The sequence below is a fragment of the Conger conger genome, chromosome 15 (assembly GCF_963514075.1).
Source record: "Conger conger chromosome 15, fConCon1.1, whole genome shotgun sequence".
Classification (NCBI taxonomy): domain Eukaryota; kingdom Metazoa; phylum Chordata; class Actinopteri; order Anguilliformes; family Congridae; genus Conger; species Conger conger.
Genome location: NC_083774.1, coordinates 24,353,805 through 24,372,241, shown reverse-complemented (window position 1 = coordinate 24,372,241; position 18,437 = coordinate 24,353,805). Strand labels below are relative to the sequence as shown.

General features: G+C 48.3%; 1 protein-coding gene across 1 annotated transcript in view; it reads left to right on the top strand.

Annotated features, from left to right (window-relative positions):
* Positions 1-1,739: 1,739 nt before the first annotated feature.
* The window catches only part of LOC133111471 (mothers against decapentaplegic homolog 3), a 37,563-nt gene continuing 20,865 nt past the window's right edge, over positions 1,740-18,437 (top strand). The window contains exon 1 of the mRNA XM_061221866.1: positions 1,740-2,394. Coding sequence (XP_061077850.1) covers positions 2,192-2,394 — 203 coding nt within the window. The 5' untranslated portion in view covers positions 1,740-2,191. The remainder of the gene's footprint in view (positions 2,395-18,437) is intronic.

Sequence of the window (18,437 nt, the reverse complement as noted above, 5' to 3'; positions counted from 1 at the left end):
GGACAGACTGTGGACAGAATGACGCCCACTGATTCGGGATATTCCCCAAGCGAGGAGGCTGTGTGTGCATAGACCGGGCAGGCTGGGACAGGCCCGCCCGCCTGCCTGCCTTCACCTCCCCCTCCCCCCTCCAAACAGAGCAGCCCCTGCAGCTGAAGTCTGGATAGCATCACACAGATTAGAGACTGGAAAACTCGAACTGTCCAGAAGGCAACGCATTGAGCCCGAAAGCAAGCCTTCCCACAGACAACGCACACGGCCACACAAACACCCTCTCAATATTTGTCTTTTTTTACTCAAATAGTGTTTGGTTGTGTCTGGAATGAAAAGCGAAACTGTTCTGTTTGATCTGGGGAATAAATATTTGTATGCACACACATGCCAGGGTACACACACACACGCACACACACACACACTTAAATCAATTTTTATCTTAAATAAGTGCCCTTGAACTTCATTGGAGGCGATAGACATCCAGCTCACTTAAATTGAACTTTAAAATCAGCACTTACAGTATAGTCGCATATGTATTAGTCTGAAATGTATTTCCCAATGGGAATTTGAACCAGCAGAAGACTTAATACGTCTAATAAATACCTAATAAAGTGCTCACTGAGTGTATATTACATCACTTGGTACTTAATTCAGCAGTAGCAGTACAAATATTTAAATCTAGGACATATATGGACGGACTGAAATCTCCAGTAAATGTACAATTTCTCTCACAAGGCAGACTATTCAAAAGAGATAAAATTACAACTAAATGAGTTTTTACAGCAGCAAATAGCCCTTCCTCTTTCTTACAGGTGTCCATGTCTGTTGATGTGGCTGTCCAGTGGGTGTAATCAAGGTCAAGGATTTGAATACACCCTGTTATGCAGTAATCCTAATCATCAGTATAACAGTGGGTGATTTCATTTTTGATTAGAGAGCCTAGGATGTGGGATCTATGAATGAGAAGTTAAGGACAGTGAATATCCTTTCAGAGTGTGAAGAGGTGGCTCTACTCAGACACACAGTGTGCCAGGCTGAATGTTCACTTGCTTAAAAAATGACTGAGTATCTGAACAGGATTATGTCAGATCTTTTGAAAGGGAGTGCAGTGTTTGTCTTGAGAAAAACGGTTGTTTAAAACACCATACTATTTATGAATAGCTTGGCACTACATGTTTGTAAATCCAACTCAAATGTTTTTTTGTGATCAAATAACTCAAAATATGCTGAATGTGCACATAAACCCATGGACTGTTACGCCGAGAAAAACGAAATAATGCTCTTCTTGTAATTCGTATACATCAGAAAAGAAAGATGCGTGCCTCAGAAAATGATCTAAGACAAGAAAATACAAATTAAAAACCATTGTCGTTATAAGTAATTTTTCCAGTATGTTGTTGTTTAGACTGTTTTTCACTTTGTTTCTGTACAGCGTTTTTAAACTGAAGGTCGATCAAAAAACAAGCAATGCATGGTTTTGAAGACAACTGCAACAACTTCTCGAAGACCCGTCCTCAGTTTAACAACCGTGACCCAGCCTATACACAGAACCGCCCGGACAGACAATAGGAGACCCGTGCAATGCAGACGCTGCACATTTGGTTGGCAGTACAATGCTCTGCTTCTTTTGCAGTCGCAAGTCTGTAGAGGAGGACGGGGGTAGTACTAAAATTTGCATTAGAGGCAGACTTCTAAATAGACTTCAGTGGGTGCTTCACCGCATTACCACATAGTGAGGAAAGCGGATGACTCGTCACCTCAAACAGTTCACCCAAAGCCAAACTTTGTAGCTGGTAGCTAGTTCGGCGCTCAGGACAAAAAAGAGCATTTGTGGTTATTGGTTGCTATTAGTGCTGCTAGAAATGAACTTGAAATCTGATACGGGAGTTTTCCGGTGGCTTCATTTATGAGGAGAAAGAGAAGCGCAAGAGTGAAAGAACTACGTTTCGCTGCGGATTGTTACTAGTTACAACAGTGCAACAGAGAGTGGTGAAGAGCAAAAACCCATCGCTAGCTTGCTAGCTGTATTAGAGCTGAGCGCTTGAGCACGGAAAGTTTCCAGTGAATGCGCGTGTCCTGTATATTTTTGTTTCACTATTGTATGCTTCTAATACTTACTTTTAAATCAAAGAGGACTGTGACTGTGTTTTAACCCAAAAAGACTGCTCGAAATTGGGAGGACTTTACTGAGCTCAAGATGTCAATTTTGCCTTTTACTCCCCCGATTGTGAAAAGGCTTTTGGGTTGGAAAAAAGGAGAACAGAACGGCCAAGAAGAGAAATGGTGCGAGAAGGCGGTTAAAAGTCTCGTGAAGAAGTTGAAAAAGACGGGTCAACTGGATGAGTTGGAAAAAGCCATCACCACCCAGAATATCAACACGAAATGCATTACCATACCGAGGTATCCGACCGAAGCCACAACCGCGGATCAATGCATGCATGCCGAGTCGTATCTACCACTGTTTTGACAGACATGATTTTTACTGTAACCTTAGGATGCTAGGAGTAACTTGGCTGGCAAGCCCACAGTATCACTCTCGCTAAAATAATGAAATTCTGATCAGATCAAATAAGTAGTTGTTACGTTACTTTTGTTGCTGGCTAGCTAGCTTGCTTTGGTTAGCTCGGTGGATTGTAATGACATTGCCGTCGCGCTAGCTAGTGTTAGCTATCTGCATTTTGCATTCTGCATTCAGAGTTCCTTATGACCACTTTTCTTAGACTATATTATATTCAATTTAGCTTCATTTGTGAGTGTGTAGCAGTAGCTAGCTAACGTTAGATTAACGTCATTTTAAAGCTGGATGAAGCATAGTATATAACTGACGTTAGCTTGCGACCATGTTAAAGCATGCATCCATGTTTGGACTTGCACTTAATGGTAACGTTGACGTTAACGATGGGTAGGTTAGAGCAGTTTGCTAGCTAGCTAATGCAACTCTGTACCTGATTGTTATGAGGACAGGATGTTTAAAACCCCTGCTGTAAGCTTAACTAACGTAAAATGTCACGAATAATTGTGAGTTCTTGCTTGCACACTTGCGGGGATGCATTACTTTAGCTGGCCTCTCTCGTAGTGTAACACATTCATATTCGTACATTTATGATATAGTAGCTAGTGTCATTTGCTAGCTGTCTGCTAGCGAAGTTGCTTTAAGGGCGCTTACATGGCGATATTAGCCAGGTGATCCATAACTGCGATAATGTTTGCTCACATTTGCCAGCAAACTAGTCAGGTGAAGTAGCTAAAATGCATGCGGCTGTACAGTTTGTGTGTTAAATGAACGATAACTGTTCATTTGCTTTTTGCATGTGCCACGCTGAGCAAACCCAGTGCAAAACAGCAGTGGTGTCGCACAGTTATGTAATAAGCGCTTTATCTGGGACACAAGCTAAATTGACTAATGACTGTAGCTTGCTGGCAACCTAGCGGACTGAGTAGACAGACGAATTGAGTGATAGGTTTTTGTTTTCTCTAGACTTATTGTTCATTACGTAAACTGGTAAACACAATGTTGCAAGCATCCCAGCTTGCGATTCAGTTTACGAATATTAGAGAGAACAGCGTGTACACTAGTAGTTATGCTTCTCGGATTTATATTTGACAATAAATTTGCGAATGGGTGTCACGTCAGTCACGCTTGAGTATGCGGGCTGTCTTGCCATAATTCCACAGTAGGTCGGACCCACGACATGCTTTGATAATCGGCAATTTCAGCAGTGTGAACCGTGGATTTTGTTATTGTTGGTTTATAATTGTAATGAAGAAGTTTGTATTGATGGACATTTAGACTCCTTTCCGAGTTTATTTTCCTTTATTTAATTGTATTTTCTGTCTCCGACATTAACCCACACTTTACCACCAGCAATGAAAAGGAATTCGAGTATTGTTTTAAGATTATCCAGAAGTAGGTTCAGTACAATTTGTCTCGTGCTTCTTATATAAAGAGGCTGTTATTTTGTTTCAATCTAGGACTGTCTCTTTTTAGTTCTTTATTATTATTTGCTGGCTTGATAGTGTGTATGGTAAAACGCAAATTTGATGCATAGTCTGCTTAAAAGGAATCCAAGCTATTGATTTTGAAGGCACATATCATAAGTGGGGGAACTTCATGGAACTTGGATTCTAAACAGGAAGTTTGAGGACACACCCCTGCCTTATGGGGTAATTTTCTTGATTGTTGTTCATGATAAACAGTTTAACTTCCTGTACAATTTTATTTTTTTCTTTCTTTTGCATTGAGAAATATGCTGCGGTGTACTTCATTCCTTTATTGTGGCTTTTATGGTGCAGGAAGTGTGGAAGTCGGCAACTGTGTCAGCTGTTAAGGTGGATTGTGAAATTGCCTGGCCTGAGCCCAAATCCGGAATTTTGATTCGGTTCAAAATCAAAGTAACGCACCGCACAACCGTTTGTCTCAAGTCTTTTAAATGACGGTTATCTGTTTTGGAGGTCCAGGCGGCATTGCATTCTGGGAGCTTGAATCTGTCTTTTGCTTCATTCAGACGACGGCCCTTGCCACCGTCTGCGAGCGCGAGTCTCGGCACGGTGTGTTCCCGGTGTGTTCCCGGTGTCTGCTCTGCGCGCTGCACTCGCTCTGGCGCTGCTTGGCAGACGCGACGTGCTCTCTTGGCCCTGCAGCACACAGCTGAAATATTTAACAAACGAGTGCAGAAGCGGCTCGGGACTGTCGGAGGTCGGACAGTTTCCCGCCAGGCGTGCTGCTCGCTGTTGTCCCGGGGTAGAGGCTGTATGTGCAGGGCCTGGTGGTCGGTGTGCGCTGGGGAATTTCAGGTCTGGCTTTCTCCGGACCTGTGTAACTGAAGTGCTGGCTATGTTAAGCACACTTGTTAATCTGTCACCGCGCAAAAAGAGCCATCAGAAGCGGGTCTCGTCTGAAATGGGATTATGCAACCAATGCGTTTTTCCCCTTTTGCTGAGTGCACATTGTTTCTATGCGTGTTCCACCGTTTGCTCCCCAGTTTGGTGTACCCAAGCATACTCACACCGCAGTGCTCACTGCATCCTCTGCTGTCTGCTCGGCAGAGTGCAGGCATGCGTGTGCCCTCCTCCGCAACATGTGATGTCGGCTTTTGTGTCGAAGCGCACTGCAGTTCACAGGCCGGACTCCTGAGCCGGAGGAAGAGGCTTCATCTAAGGCAGGAACAGTCAAATCTGGACCTAGGATCTAAATCCCGCCCTGGTTCTTTCCTCCCTGGTAATTAACGGAACATTTGGTTCTACTGATTGACCAGACTGTCTTCACACCTGACTCTCAGGTAAAGGGAGGCTGGAAATCCAGCAGTTCTCGGCCCTTGGGGACCGTGATTTGATGAACGGACACGGGCCACCAGTCACAGTCAGCGCTGGCACGGTCTGGTTGTGATGCTAGACCACAGGGCTCAGCCATGCAGTAGAACAGTGTTTTAACAGGGTGAGCGGTAGAGAGTCTGTTTGTCTGTCTGCTTGAGTTTCATCCCCAAGCCCAGGGAGGGAGCATTCACGTTGCTGAAAAAAGGTAATCACCATGACAACAACATCCTATTTTTATAACCAAATGGAATGGACAAAGTATAACTTGCATAAACAGCCTCGCTGTCATAGTAGTTGTGTTTGACAGATGGCTGCTGTTTTCATCTGTGGAATCACTTTCCTGAATCCCAAACAAAGACAAAGCCACGAGTCTGCTTTCAACAAAGATTTATTTTTCTTTCTTTTTTCAGCTTGCATAATTACAGTCCGCATTTATTTTTATTTTTTTCGCTGTACATCTGTCAACACCATGCACTCCGGTGTTGGGCATTCAGGCTGGCTGGCTGGCTGGCTGGCTGGGTAGAGTTGTAGCACGTTGCGCTCCAGTGTCAGGCACTGAGATTGGCTGGCTGGGTAGAGTTATAGCACCTTGCACTCCAGTATCAGTCACTGAGATTGGCTAGCTGACTGGGTAGAGGTGTCCGATTGGTCAGGGCAGCTGACGTTTGCAGGTCTGGCAGGTACCCTCAGTCTGAGCTCTTCCTGAGCCGGTGCTTGGTGTAGAGCATCTGTACCTTGCACAAAATGGCCCCAGCTTTCCTATTCTCCTCATTGCCATTTAATTCCACATTCAGGTTTGTAATTTGGCTCTAATTTGTCATGGTGGGACGGGTTGACTGCTGGGGATGATGCATGACAGCCAGTGGTTTGACCCTGTGACCTGAGAGCGGAGGGGTTGGCTGGGGTAGAGTGTTTTGGTTTGGCGATGGAAGGGCTTGTGAAGGGATGTTTCTGCCTTGTGAAATGGTTTGATATCTGGATGGTCATTATAATGTTTTTGAGTCCGCTTTGCTGAAACGCAAAGTAATAATAACCTGTCTGTAGTTGACAACTGTTGGTAAAGAATCCTCGCCTTCTTGCATTCGCAAACTTGTTTTTAAACTCGGCGTGTTGTTTATTTAATGTCATACGGGGTGACTGATGAGTTGAGATGGAGCGGGGTGAGAGGTGTGCTGTCAGTGAAGGGGCACTGGAAGGTGAACAGCTGTCTGCAGGTGTGCCGCTGGCTTCTGACAGCCCGGCTCAGCTTAAACCGCTTCCAGCCCTGTTAACTAATGCGTCTGTCAGTGTGCTGAGCAACGCATGCGAAAGTGTGTTTTATCGTGCCCAAGAAACAATTTTCTGTTCATTGAGCAACTTTTTAAAACTGGCCGATTTTAGATGGTTAGATTTTTGTCATTGGAGAGTGTGATTGGTTTCTCTTTAATGTTCACTTTGCAAAGCACAAGTTCCTCTCTGTAGGAGCATGGGATGACCACGACTTATGAAGACATGAAAAAAAAGAAAATTTCCAAATATCACTGGTGAACTTCAAATGGAAACATGAACAGTCATTAGCTACAGTGGTGGTCAAGATGTTTTTGATTAGAAGCACTTTTTTTTCCATGATAGGAACTTTTATTTACTTCACAGTTCACTCATCACACAGTCCTAAACAAAAACCACTAAATAAAAACAGGACGTGTACTTTAGGAGCTCAAATGTATTCCAGAGTGCACTCTCAGATGAGATGTGTACAGCTACTCGATACAGAAGGAGGTATGATGTGGTGGCATGGTTGCTGTACAAGAGTGTAATCTCTTTGATTCGTTAAATCAGTTTTGGGCTCTTCATAACAGACAGGAAGTGCTCCTCCTCCATTTCCTGTGCGTATACAGATCAGAATAGACCCTTTGAAATAAAGGCCTTGCTTTTGTCATGAATGAGTCAGGACCAGAATTTGTTTTTGTCATGGATAAGTCTGTGGACCAGAATTTGTGTTACTGACTTATTCAAATGTGTTATTGGGAAGTATAAATAAGGATTGAACATTGGGAAAGAAAAAGAGGTCTTTGATAGGATTGGCTTGCTGGCTGCTGTCTGTGCGGTGTTGTGTTTACTCTCGCGCAGATCCTGTTGCATGCCGACACTCCACACCACGCGCACGCTGACCACATTTAAATTTTCTGGCGCCCTTGAGCGGTACGAAGTGACAATTCAGACTCACATTTTTTCTGTGTGAAGACCGCGTGTTGTTGCCACTCCCACCAGTTCAGGTTTCAGATGATTATTCACAAATCTGGCCTTTCTGTGGAGACGTGCTTATTACCTCTGTCGAAACCCACTTTTTGCTCTGGGTATTCTTCCGGTGAGAGGCTCTGGTGTGTTGGAAATGCCCTGAATGTCAGTATTGGCTTGGGTGTAAGCTTCTGAGCTGCAGGATGTGTGGTTGACGCGTATCTGTTTGTTTGAGACTTGATTGGAAGGCGTTGTCGTTGAGGGAAAGTATGATCGAGATGTGAGGTCTGAAATGACTAACGCAGGGGCAGAGCGGTAAGGAGTCTGATTGGCTACCTGCTGCGTGCCCTTACCAGGCCGGGCTTGGGAGACCTCTGTGGTTACACACAATCCGTTTTTGTCTTTAATAATGGCCTGCTGTCTGAAACCATGGCTTTTGGGGGCAGAGATCGGTGGCAGTCATTTCCAAGTAGCTCTGTGGCTTTGCAGTGTGGCTCTCGCTCTGTCTTTGTTGGTCTCTCGCTCTCTACCTCCACGGCTTTCTGTCTTTCTCTACCTCTTATCTTTTTCTCTCTCGCTCTCGCTCCGTCTCTCTTTCTCTCTGGCCGACAACACTCTCTACCTCTCATTCTTTCTCTCGTTCTCGCTCTCTTTCTCTCCCTCTCCCTGTGCCCCCCCGCCCTCTCCATGTTGGCACGACTCTCCTCCATTCAGAAACAAAAACAAGGGGCGTAGCGGTGTAGTCCGTAGGCTAGCCGCTCGCGGCTGGTGTGGAAATTCCCCATGCGGCTGTGGAGTGCGGGCGGACTCTTATTTCTTTCCCATCTCTGCGTGCTGCCCCCTCTTTTCCTCGTCTGAGTGAAGTGAAAAAATACACAAGGAGGTCGGACCGACGGGGAAAAAAAAATAAGATCAAATCCGACCATCAGCTGACCGCAGCTTAACTTTCACCAGATAAACATTTGAAAGTCGCGAGGCGCGTCACGTAATTGAAGGCAGCCTTTTGAAACGCGCGTCAGAGCGGTGGCCCGACGCAGCTCTCTGCCCGCGTGCGGGAACCATGAGTGAGGTTGTTTTCGTCGCCCGCCGGACCTGCGTCCCCCTCGGTCCTGCTTCGGGTGTTTTTACGCGTCCGGGCGGGGCGCTGGGAGTAGCCTTTGCGGCCGTTCTCGCTCTCGCGTGTAGTTTTAAAGTAGTCTTTCCTCTCTCGATGAGTAGCGGCCGTGTGTTTGCAGGGAGGGGTCCGCTGGCTTGGTAGCTGCCGGAAGGTTCTTCTCCCTTAAACTTACTGCGGGCAGGGCTTTCCAGAAGGAGCTGGCCCCGGGCCAGGCCTGGGATCCTGTCTTGTCCGCACATGTGCGTTTGGGGGGGGTGTCTGGGTGTGTGCTCGTTGGGAGGTGCTGACTCAGCCGAGGTTGTTTAGGCGAGCGAGCCGGCGGGTGCTGGAGGGTCGAGAGGGGGCCAGAGCAGAGGAGGAGGAGGACTGATTCTAGGGATTCCCACTGCGCTGTGTGTGTCTGTGTGTCTGTATCTGTGTATCTGTGTGTCTTTATCTGTGTGTCTGTATCTGTGTGTCTGTATCTGTGTGTCTGTATCTGTGTGTCTGTGTCTGTGTGTCTGTATCTGTGTGTCTGGTCTGACTGTAGAGGCAGAAGATGAGTGTGCTGTCTTTGTTTGTGGTGTGAGTTTGTGGTGTGTTGAGGGGCAGTGGTACTCAAGTTGATAAGAAAGTGATGGAACGGTTTTCTTGTAAAAGTCATTTTACAAACTCATTTCTGTAGTTACATTTTTGTAGTGCCATTTTTAGTCGGAGTGCTCGCCTGTTAGTCCAGTGTTAGGCTGAGCGATATGCCCAAGTTATCTTTTATATGACAATTTTCATACTGTTGACGCTATGAAGGTATTGGTACTGCTCAACTCTGACGCCCAGTGCTCCTGCAACCATGCTATCCAATTTAATTACCAAGCCAAAACATGAACATTACATGAAGCACCCCCTGCCCAGTCTCACAACTTATAGATGTTGCTCATGTGAAGGACCCAGAGGATGGGATGCAGTGCGATACACTTTGGGACGGTTAAAATGGTTTTTCGGGATGGTTTTGGGTTGATAATGAAAAAAAGTCAGTCTGGAGCCCTGCTCTGAATGCTTTCCCCATTTTAGTTAATGACATAATTGCATCAATTTTTATAATGATGTGCTGGCTGCTCCTCACCTGTTGCTTCTGGTGTGATGCTTGTGCTGTGCTGATGCTGTGTCTCTCAGGGAGTAGATGAACTGTATCTGCCTCACACAAAACATGCATCACATTGCGCACACTACAAGCACACACTGTAGTCACCCTGCAGGTTTGTCTTCCTGTTATATGATCGGCCTGATGGCTCAATTCCTGCTGTGCTTCTTGTTGATTTCCACCCCTGCTGTCTGCGGCAGTCTGCAATATAATATCTTTTCAAACTGAATCTCGGCACACTTTCACAATGGCGCGTAACAAGATTTTTAAGGGAATTCATTTGGGAATTCATTTGATTGTGTTTCGCATGTATGGTGAATTTGGTAATGGACTCAACTTTGGAAATGTGTTAACTTAATAAATATAATACAATAAAAAAGGCTGCACAGAGATTTGTCGTTCTTTTAGTAGAAGATTCAAAATGCAGTCCACACCTGCCCTCTGCCTTTAGTCCATGAAGTGAAGTGATTTTTATGTTGTCTCATATATGCAGAGTGTGCGTACACACACACACAAACACACACACACACACACATACAGGCATAAACTCAAAGAAGCAGTCATTCAAACATCCTGTGTCTCTCTGGGGAAAAGCAGTTGGCGGGAACACACTCATTCTGCACCGCTGCTCCCCTGTCCGAGGTGCTGCTGCCCCCCTGTCCGAGGGCCCGCTGCCCCCCTGTCCGAGGGCCCGCTGCTCCCCTGTCCGAGGGCTCGCTGCTCCCCCGTGTGATTTTCGGGGTCTATGGATGTGTCTCCATCTTAGGATGTGGCCAGTCCTGCAGGTTTGCTGGCGTCTTCATGGCACACTCAGGGGCTTTGATGCGCAGGATGCTGGCAGGAAGCCCAGTGCACCTCGGGCGCAGTCTGTGCATCAAACTCCCGGCTGTCTCTCTGCCCTGCGTGTGCTGTGCCTTGTAGTGTGTCTCTCCGTCAAGACTGCATGTTCTGCTCATGTATAGCTCACCTCGGTACTTTTATCCCATATCTTTTCCCCCTTTTAGTTCTCCTGAAAGATCCGATCATCTCAGGACAGCCATTTTTAATTGCCCATTGGGTGCGGTCCCGGTACGCTCGACTGGTGAAACTCGACCCCGTGAGATTTTTATTACTGAGATTCTTAGAGACTTGTCTGATGGAACACGTGAACCGCAAGTCGTGCAGTAGTAGCACAGGCCCTCCCCAGCGGATGCGTGACTTTGGTGTGTGCGTGGTGAACGTTTGTTTCAGAATGCAATCCGCCGTCGTGGAAAGCGAATAGAGATGAAAGTGGTGGGGTTTGGTCAGGGCTCCTCCTCCTCCAGTGGCCTGGTTTTCGTGCTCTAGTGGTGAGACTGAAGCTGTGCTGAAGGGGCCCTGGTGCTGTGAGGTTCTGCCCATTGCTCTGGGGTTTGGGGCTTCGCTAACATTTTATCCAATGAGCACACATGCTCCTAAGTTGAAAAATGTAGGAGCGCACTACTAATGTAGGAGCGCACTACTAATGTATCTCAATTAGCAGACGTGCTCCTAAATTACTGTTGGCACACATCAATCTTCAGTCGTAAATTGGAGTGGTGTGGAGCCCTGCCCTGCGATCTGACATGGCCTGGGGTGGAACATGTGGATGGCTTTCTGGCCCAACCTGCAGCAGACAGGAAGTGTCTTCGCCCTGCATTCTCACTCCGCAGGCTGTGAAACTGCGGCGAGAGGTGCCAAGGTTAAACAGGAGTCGTGTTTTCCCCTCCTGAAGTTGTGTTGAGTGAAAGTGCTGTTCAGAGTACAGGCTGCTCTGGTGAGTGCCAGGTCCGCTTGTGTCATCTGACAGGGAGATGGATGGTGAAATGGTGCAGGGTGTTTCCTGGTGAGTCCTGCCAGCCCCAGGCGGGGACTTTGGTGCCCGTCCTGGCACTGCTGGCCTGTACCGCAGTCATCAGTCACGTGTCGATGTCCGGTCAGTCCAGGGTCTGGTCTGGGTTCCCAGCATGCTAGGTCAGTGATGGCAGCTTGTGTGTACGTGTGTGTGTGTGTGTACGTGCGTGTCTGCATGTGTGTGTGTGATGGAGTGGTGATGGCTGTGTGAGAGTTCAGAGATGCTGCAGGGCGTGTGCGCAGTTTGTTCACTGTGTGTGTGCGTATGTCTGTGTGCAGTGTGTTCACTGTGCGTGCAGTGTGTTCAGTGTGTGTGTGCAGTGTGTGTGCGCAGTGTGTGTCTGTGTGTTTGTGTGTGTGTGTGTGTGTGCTGTGTGTGAGCGTATGTGTGTGTGTGCAGTGTGTTCGCTGTGTCTGTGCGTGTGTGTGTGTGTGTGTGTGTGTGTGTGTGTGTGTGTGTGTGTGCGCAGTGTGAGGCGTGACTCAGCTCAGAGGAATGCAGTGGCAGGCCCTCGGGGTGGGTGTGTGGGCTGCTGTTTGCGTTGCGGTCTGCGCCGGGGTGGAGGGGTTAGAAAGCTCCGGCGGTGGGGGTGTGGGGGCGGGGGGGGTAGAATGGCCGCTCTATCCTGAGACAACAAGCGCACTTTGTGCTCCACGTGTCATCGCTTACGCCAGCACTACGGCCCGGCAGGGCGGCACACACAGCGTCTCCGCCTTTATGAAGCCGGGGAGCGAGGTTTCTCAGGGAAACGGGTTCGCTGTGCGGATAGAGGTCAGACGCATCCTCCAGCCACTTCCTCGTACTGTGTTTGTGTCTGTCTATGCGTGTGCGTGTGTGTGTCTGTGTATTTGTTTGTGTATATTTGTGTGTGTGTGTGTCTCAGATATGTTCCAGAGTAATCAAATGCCCAAGTCAAGTCTCAAGTCTCAAGAATGGTGCAGCCTAAACAACTGTATGGCTTTAGAAATTCATCACGATTTCTATGCTAGTTGAAGACGCATCACATGTGTGACAGTTGAAGAAACAGTGTTATCAGGGGCACACACAAAAAAGAAATGGTTATTTCATTAATTTATTCATATATGAATGAACTACCAAGTCTGAGCCAACGTTTTGGCAGAGCCGTTCTCAAGATGGTTGGAGAAAGGCTTTGCCAAAACCACAGGTCTGGGTTCGGGTTCCACAGCTTTTATTGCCAACGTCTATTAGCCTACAAACAGCCTAAAGTAAATACAGTTTATATACTAGAATAACAATCAATGTCCACGCAACTGCTACATCAGGTCAACCTCAACGTCACCTAGCAGGATATTCAAAATGACTCAATGTCCTGCTTGTGTATCTAGCTTAAAGTTATATGAAAAATTATTTTTCTTCTAAATCATGGAAAAATAATGATTGGTTGTGACAATGTTCACAATGGCATTTGACTCTTTATTGTTCATGAGTTTTAAGTCATTTTTGGACGAGTACGAGTCCAATCTGCAGTCTGTGTGTTCAAATTAAGCGCGACTTGAGTCTGTTTGAGTCGATGAAACGAGTCCCCCATCTCTTGTGTGTTGTGTGTGGTGTGTGTGCTGTGTGTGGTATCACTATCTCGTAAAGGAGTGCCAAAAAATGTACCCATAATTTAAAATGGCGATGCCTGTGTGTACCTCCCTGTAACAGTTTTCAGGCCCCTCCTGATGTTGGCAAAGCTGTGCTCTTTTTCGAATGCAGTCGGCCATTCGACGTTTGAGACATTCGGAAAATGGGGGAAACTTTAATGGAAATCCAGCTCTGTCCATGTCTGAGAAGGTTCTGAGGTTCAGTTCTGATGGGCTTGGGACCCTCATAGTTCTGGATGTCTCGGTCTTCCATGGCAGTAAAATCTGTATTGTAACGTGGTTACTAATGTACGTCATTCAGAAGCCTCATGTCCGCTGCTGAAGACGAGTCGGAACTTATGAAGTAGTTTTGGACGGCTTTCCCCTCTTCTGGGAGTCATGTGTGAGTGGCTCATGGCTTTAGAGTGTGAGTGAAAACATCTTTCGCAGGGATCCGGTCTGATATCATTCTCATATTGTTCAGCTCTTTGAGTCATGCTCAGATTAGCGAGCTTCTGCTCTTGGGAACAAAGGGCGAAGGACAAATCCACAATGGTTTGATTAACGCATGGGACCGGGCCGATGCTGTAGTGGAAATTCCATTTCCTGACCCGAAGATGTGGTCAGAAGTCTGGTTTGTGCCGGTTCTCATAAAATGTCCTGTAAGTGGGGTGTTGTATCTGTTTGGACACTTGTGTTGTTTGTCGTGGCAGAAGAACAAGGCTTGCGACCGAGTGCCAAACGCATTGACTCATACCCGTCAGTCAATACGCATCTGAGGAACATTATGGTTGCTCAGAGTCGATGAGCTGCATTCCATGCATTGTGGGATTTGTGAAGCCTCGCTCTTATCTCTACGGGTACGTAATTTAGGAGCTCATGGCTAACTTTTGGCTGAGCTGGACCGCTTCACCCCTCTGCTTCAGATGGAGAAGAGCAGCGTATGCTAACACCACAGCAGGCCAGTATGGTCTGAACATCCCCTCCATCTCAAATCCAGACGGCACCTCCTGTGTCAGGTGAATTTGCTTATATTAGATCAAGTGGAATGTGATCCGGCTATAGATTGAAAACCGGCAGCATGTTGGCTGTGTATATGATGAAGTCCATACACCATGATTTATACGACTCGATTTAAAGTCCACCGCAGCTGTTTGGGGGCGGGGGGAACAACAGTATTTACAGTAAGAGACACACATGGGGCATTAAAAGGCCAGGGGGAAACTGGATTTGTGTGATTTATGCAGCATTTTATGAACTGCAAGTGGAGGCCCTGGGTTGTGGCCTGCATTGTGGGGATATGGTGACTAATGAGGAATGTCCGTGGGATTGTGGTGACCAATGAGGCATGAGAGTGGAATTATGGTGACCAATGAGGAGTGAGAGTGAAATTATGGTGACCAATGAGGAGTGTGAGTTGGATTGTGATGACCAATGAGGAGTGTGAGTTGGATTGTGGTGCCAATGAGGAAGCGTTCCTCCGTTCCACTAACAGAGCTATGTTGTGTTTTTGGACCCACTGGCTTTATTGGGCGAGGAGCCCCTCTGCTTCAGCCCAGACTGCCGTCTGCCACCCCCCGGCCCCCTACACCGCTCCCCCCCCCAACCTCGACCCCCTATCCTCTCCCCCCCTCCCCCTTCTCCCTCCGTCTCAGTTTGGGCCCCCTCCTTCCTTCCTCGTGGTTAAGCGGTGATGTCACTTGTGGATCGCTGTCAAGAGCACTTTTTTTATTATTATTTTTTAACTTCCACTTTTTCTTTTTTGAGGAAGGTCTGATTGCTGTAGCAGAGTTTGGGCAGAGAGTCAGTTCGTAGCGTGTGGGCTCCTGAGGCAGACCGTCCGGAGAGGGAGAGGGAGAGGGGGAGGGGGAGGGGGAGAGGACAGACCGGACGGGGTGCGGCCGTTCAGATGGCCCCCGCCACACTCTCTCCCTTTGTTTCTGCACCAGCCCGTTCTCTCTCTCGCTCTCTCTCTCTCTCTCTCTCTCACATAAAGCAGCTGTCTGCTGCTGCGCTCTAACCACTGTGAACCTGCCTGTACCAGCCTGCAGCCTGGGGGAGACCCCAGCATCTCTCAGCCCCGTCTCTGCAGTGGAACTTGTTGCTGTGTGGCTAACTTGGTGTTTCTGGAGTAGAGTAGCCAGCGTGAACCAGGAACCGAACTACACTCTACTAAACTGTCAAACTAATGCAATTCACATTGTGTCATTGGCATGTCATTGTCCAGCATATATTGTCAGCATATATTTTTGCCAAATTGGTCTTTACTACTTATTTATTTGTAATTGTTGTAGCTGTTATTTTTGTTTGCAGAGAGCTTACGCATTACCCTCTGCTGCAGCTGGACACTGAGTGGGGTTTAGCAGCACGATGTCACTGCACCACTCAGAAGCGTAGGGCCCCTGTCACCACACAACCGGTGACAGCTCACAACCTGTAGCACTTTCCCATATTATCGACACACCGCAGGCTGAAGTGAAGTTGTAGGCTGAGTACAAGGCACTTTTGCTCTTGATTTTTATTTTTTTGTTGTTTTTGTTGTCTGTCTGTTGGTAGTGCTGCTTGTGTATTCTGTGCTCTGCTTAGTGCAGTATAGCAATAAAGTAGCTCTCTTCCCCTTCCACCAAACACAGTCTGCTCACAGGTTTTCAGTGCCTTCCTCCATTGTGTCAGTGCTGGTTATAAAGAGTTGTGTGTGTGTGTGTGTGTGTGTGTGTGTGTGTGTGAGTGAGTGTAGGACAGTGTGTGTGTGTGTGTGTGTGTGTGTGTGTGTGAGTGTAGGACAGTGTGTGTGTGTGTGTGTGTTTAGGACAGTGTGTGTGTGTTTAGGACAGTGTGTGTGTGTGTGTGTGTGTGTGTTTAGGACAGTATGTGTGTATGTGTGTGTGTGTGTGTGTGTGTGTGTGTGTGTGTGTGTGTGTGAGTGTGTGAGTGTGTGAGTGTGTGAGTGTGTGAGTGTGTGAGTGTGTGCGTGTGTGCGTGTGTGCGTGCGTGGAGTGGGGCAGGGGGAGTTGGCCCGGGGCTCAGACTGGTGTCAGGTCAGACACACTCCGTGCTGCAGCCGGGGGTATTTGTGTGAGATTAGAGATCGAGATTGGGGCAGTCTGAGCTGAGGGGACTAAACACCCCCCTTCCCCACTCTGGTGACAGCAGGCCAGGGTAGGGGCCCGGGGGGAGGGGAGTATTGAGGATTTGGAGGGCAGGCCTCCCCTGAGGGGTCAGGGGGTCAGATTTGTTTTGGGATCGGGGGTGGCTGTTTAGCCGATTTCCCCCCCCCCCCTCCCCCAGTGAGAATCGATGGCTTCCTTTTCCCGAGCGACAGGCTGGGACAGGGAGACTGTGATCCGCACTCTGACCCCAGGGAGGCTGTGAGCCGTCGAGCCGCACTGCAGGGGCTGCTGGGAATGGAGGCTCAGGCTGAGAGATGGAGGAGTGCGCCCGCACTTCCTGTCTGACTCTGCAGACTGCTGCACCGCGGGTCACAGGGGCTGTTTGAGATGCAGCAGTGAGCACTGCGCTAATACAGGGGTGAAGTTTGTGTGTGTGTGTGTGTGTGTGTGTGACTATGTGTGTCTGTCTGTGTGTGTGTGTGTTTAGGACTGTGTCTGTGTGTGTGTGTTTAGGACAGTGTGTGTGTGTGTGTGTGTTTATGACTATGCGTGTCTGTCTGTCTGTCTGTCTGTGTGTGTGTGTGTGTGTGTGTGTGTGTGTGTGTTTAGGACTGTGTGTGTGTGTGTGTGTGTGTGTGTGTGTTTAGGACAGTGTGTGTGTGTGTGTGTTTAGGACTGTTTGTGTGTATATGTATATATGGGTGTGTGTGTACAGGAGTGTGTGCGTGCGTGCGTGCGTGTGTGTGTGCATGCGTGAGTGTGCACGTGTTTAGGACAGTGTGTGTGTATGTATATATGGGTGTGTGTGTACAGGAGTGCGTGAGCATGCAGGCTGTTTGCCCCTTTCCTCTTGCAGTCCCTGTGAATCATTATCTGTGATCTTATGGAGGAAATATGTCTCCTGTAGGTTCTTCAGAGCAGTCACAGCCCTGAAGGCAGAGATGAGCTGTCTGTCTGTCTGTGTCTGTCCCAGCACAGCCTGCCCAACACATGGACCCAACTGGGCCTGCACATTACCATCCTGGTAACCCTCAGAACAGTGATAGTCCCAGAACAGACATGGATCCCTTCTGCGTGCTGCAGACCTGCATGAAATACGTAATTGCTTTGGATTCAAAAACTTTCCTATGCTTTACTGAGCTTGTCTTGTCTCAGCTTGTACTGGAACCGATGAAACGCTCTCAAAAAGTGCTGTCCCTGCCTTCTGGTCCTCTTGGCTGGCTCAGTTGCACCAGGCAAGGTAAATCAAACACGGAAAGTGTTTGAATCCGAAATGACGATGTATTTGACCCGAGTGTGGTGTGCTGTCATGCTGTAATCCCCCCCCGGAGACGGGTGCGGGGGCAGAGGAAAGGGGCCCAGCAAGTCATTCGATGCCTCTCCCACCCCCTCACCAGGGATGAAGCAGAGGGCCGTCTCATGCTGTCCCCTGGTGGGCTCGGAGCGCTGACCCCCCCGTTAGCCTGGATGTGTTGCGGAGGCCTGGGGCTCATGGGTGCGTAACGCTGGGGGAAGTGGCCGCCCGTGCACCGGCCGCGCACACCGCTTCCCTTTTTCTGGTCTGCGGTGTGAAGAGAGACCCCTTCTGACTCCAGCTGTGCGCCGAGACCGAGCGCTCTCCAGTCCCGGGCCTGCGGAGGCACCGACCGCTAGGCTAACGGCGTTAATGTAAACGTGACCCCAAGAACGCGCAGCCTTTAGCGCAGGACGTCTCTCGCTGACGAAGACGGCCGGGTAACCGTTAGCCACGGGCGGGATCCTGCGCACTGTACGCGCACTGTACACGCACTGTACACGCACTGTACACGCACTGTACACGCACTGTACACGCACTGTACACGCACTGTACTCGCACTGTACACGCTCTGTACACGCTCTGTACACGCTCTGTACACGCACTGTACACGCTCTGTACACGCACTGTACACGCTCTGTACACGCGCACTGTACACGCACTGTACACGCTCTGTACACGCTCTGTACACGCTCTGTACACGCTCTGTACACGCACTGTGCGTATGGAATGGAAATATCCAGGCTATGTATAGTTCTGTGCCTCAAGACGAGCGCTCTCGCCCGGGTACAGGCTGTTCTGGTCATGTGAGGCGCTGGCGCTCCGCTCAGCACAGGC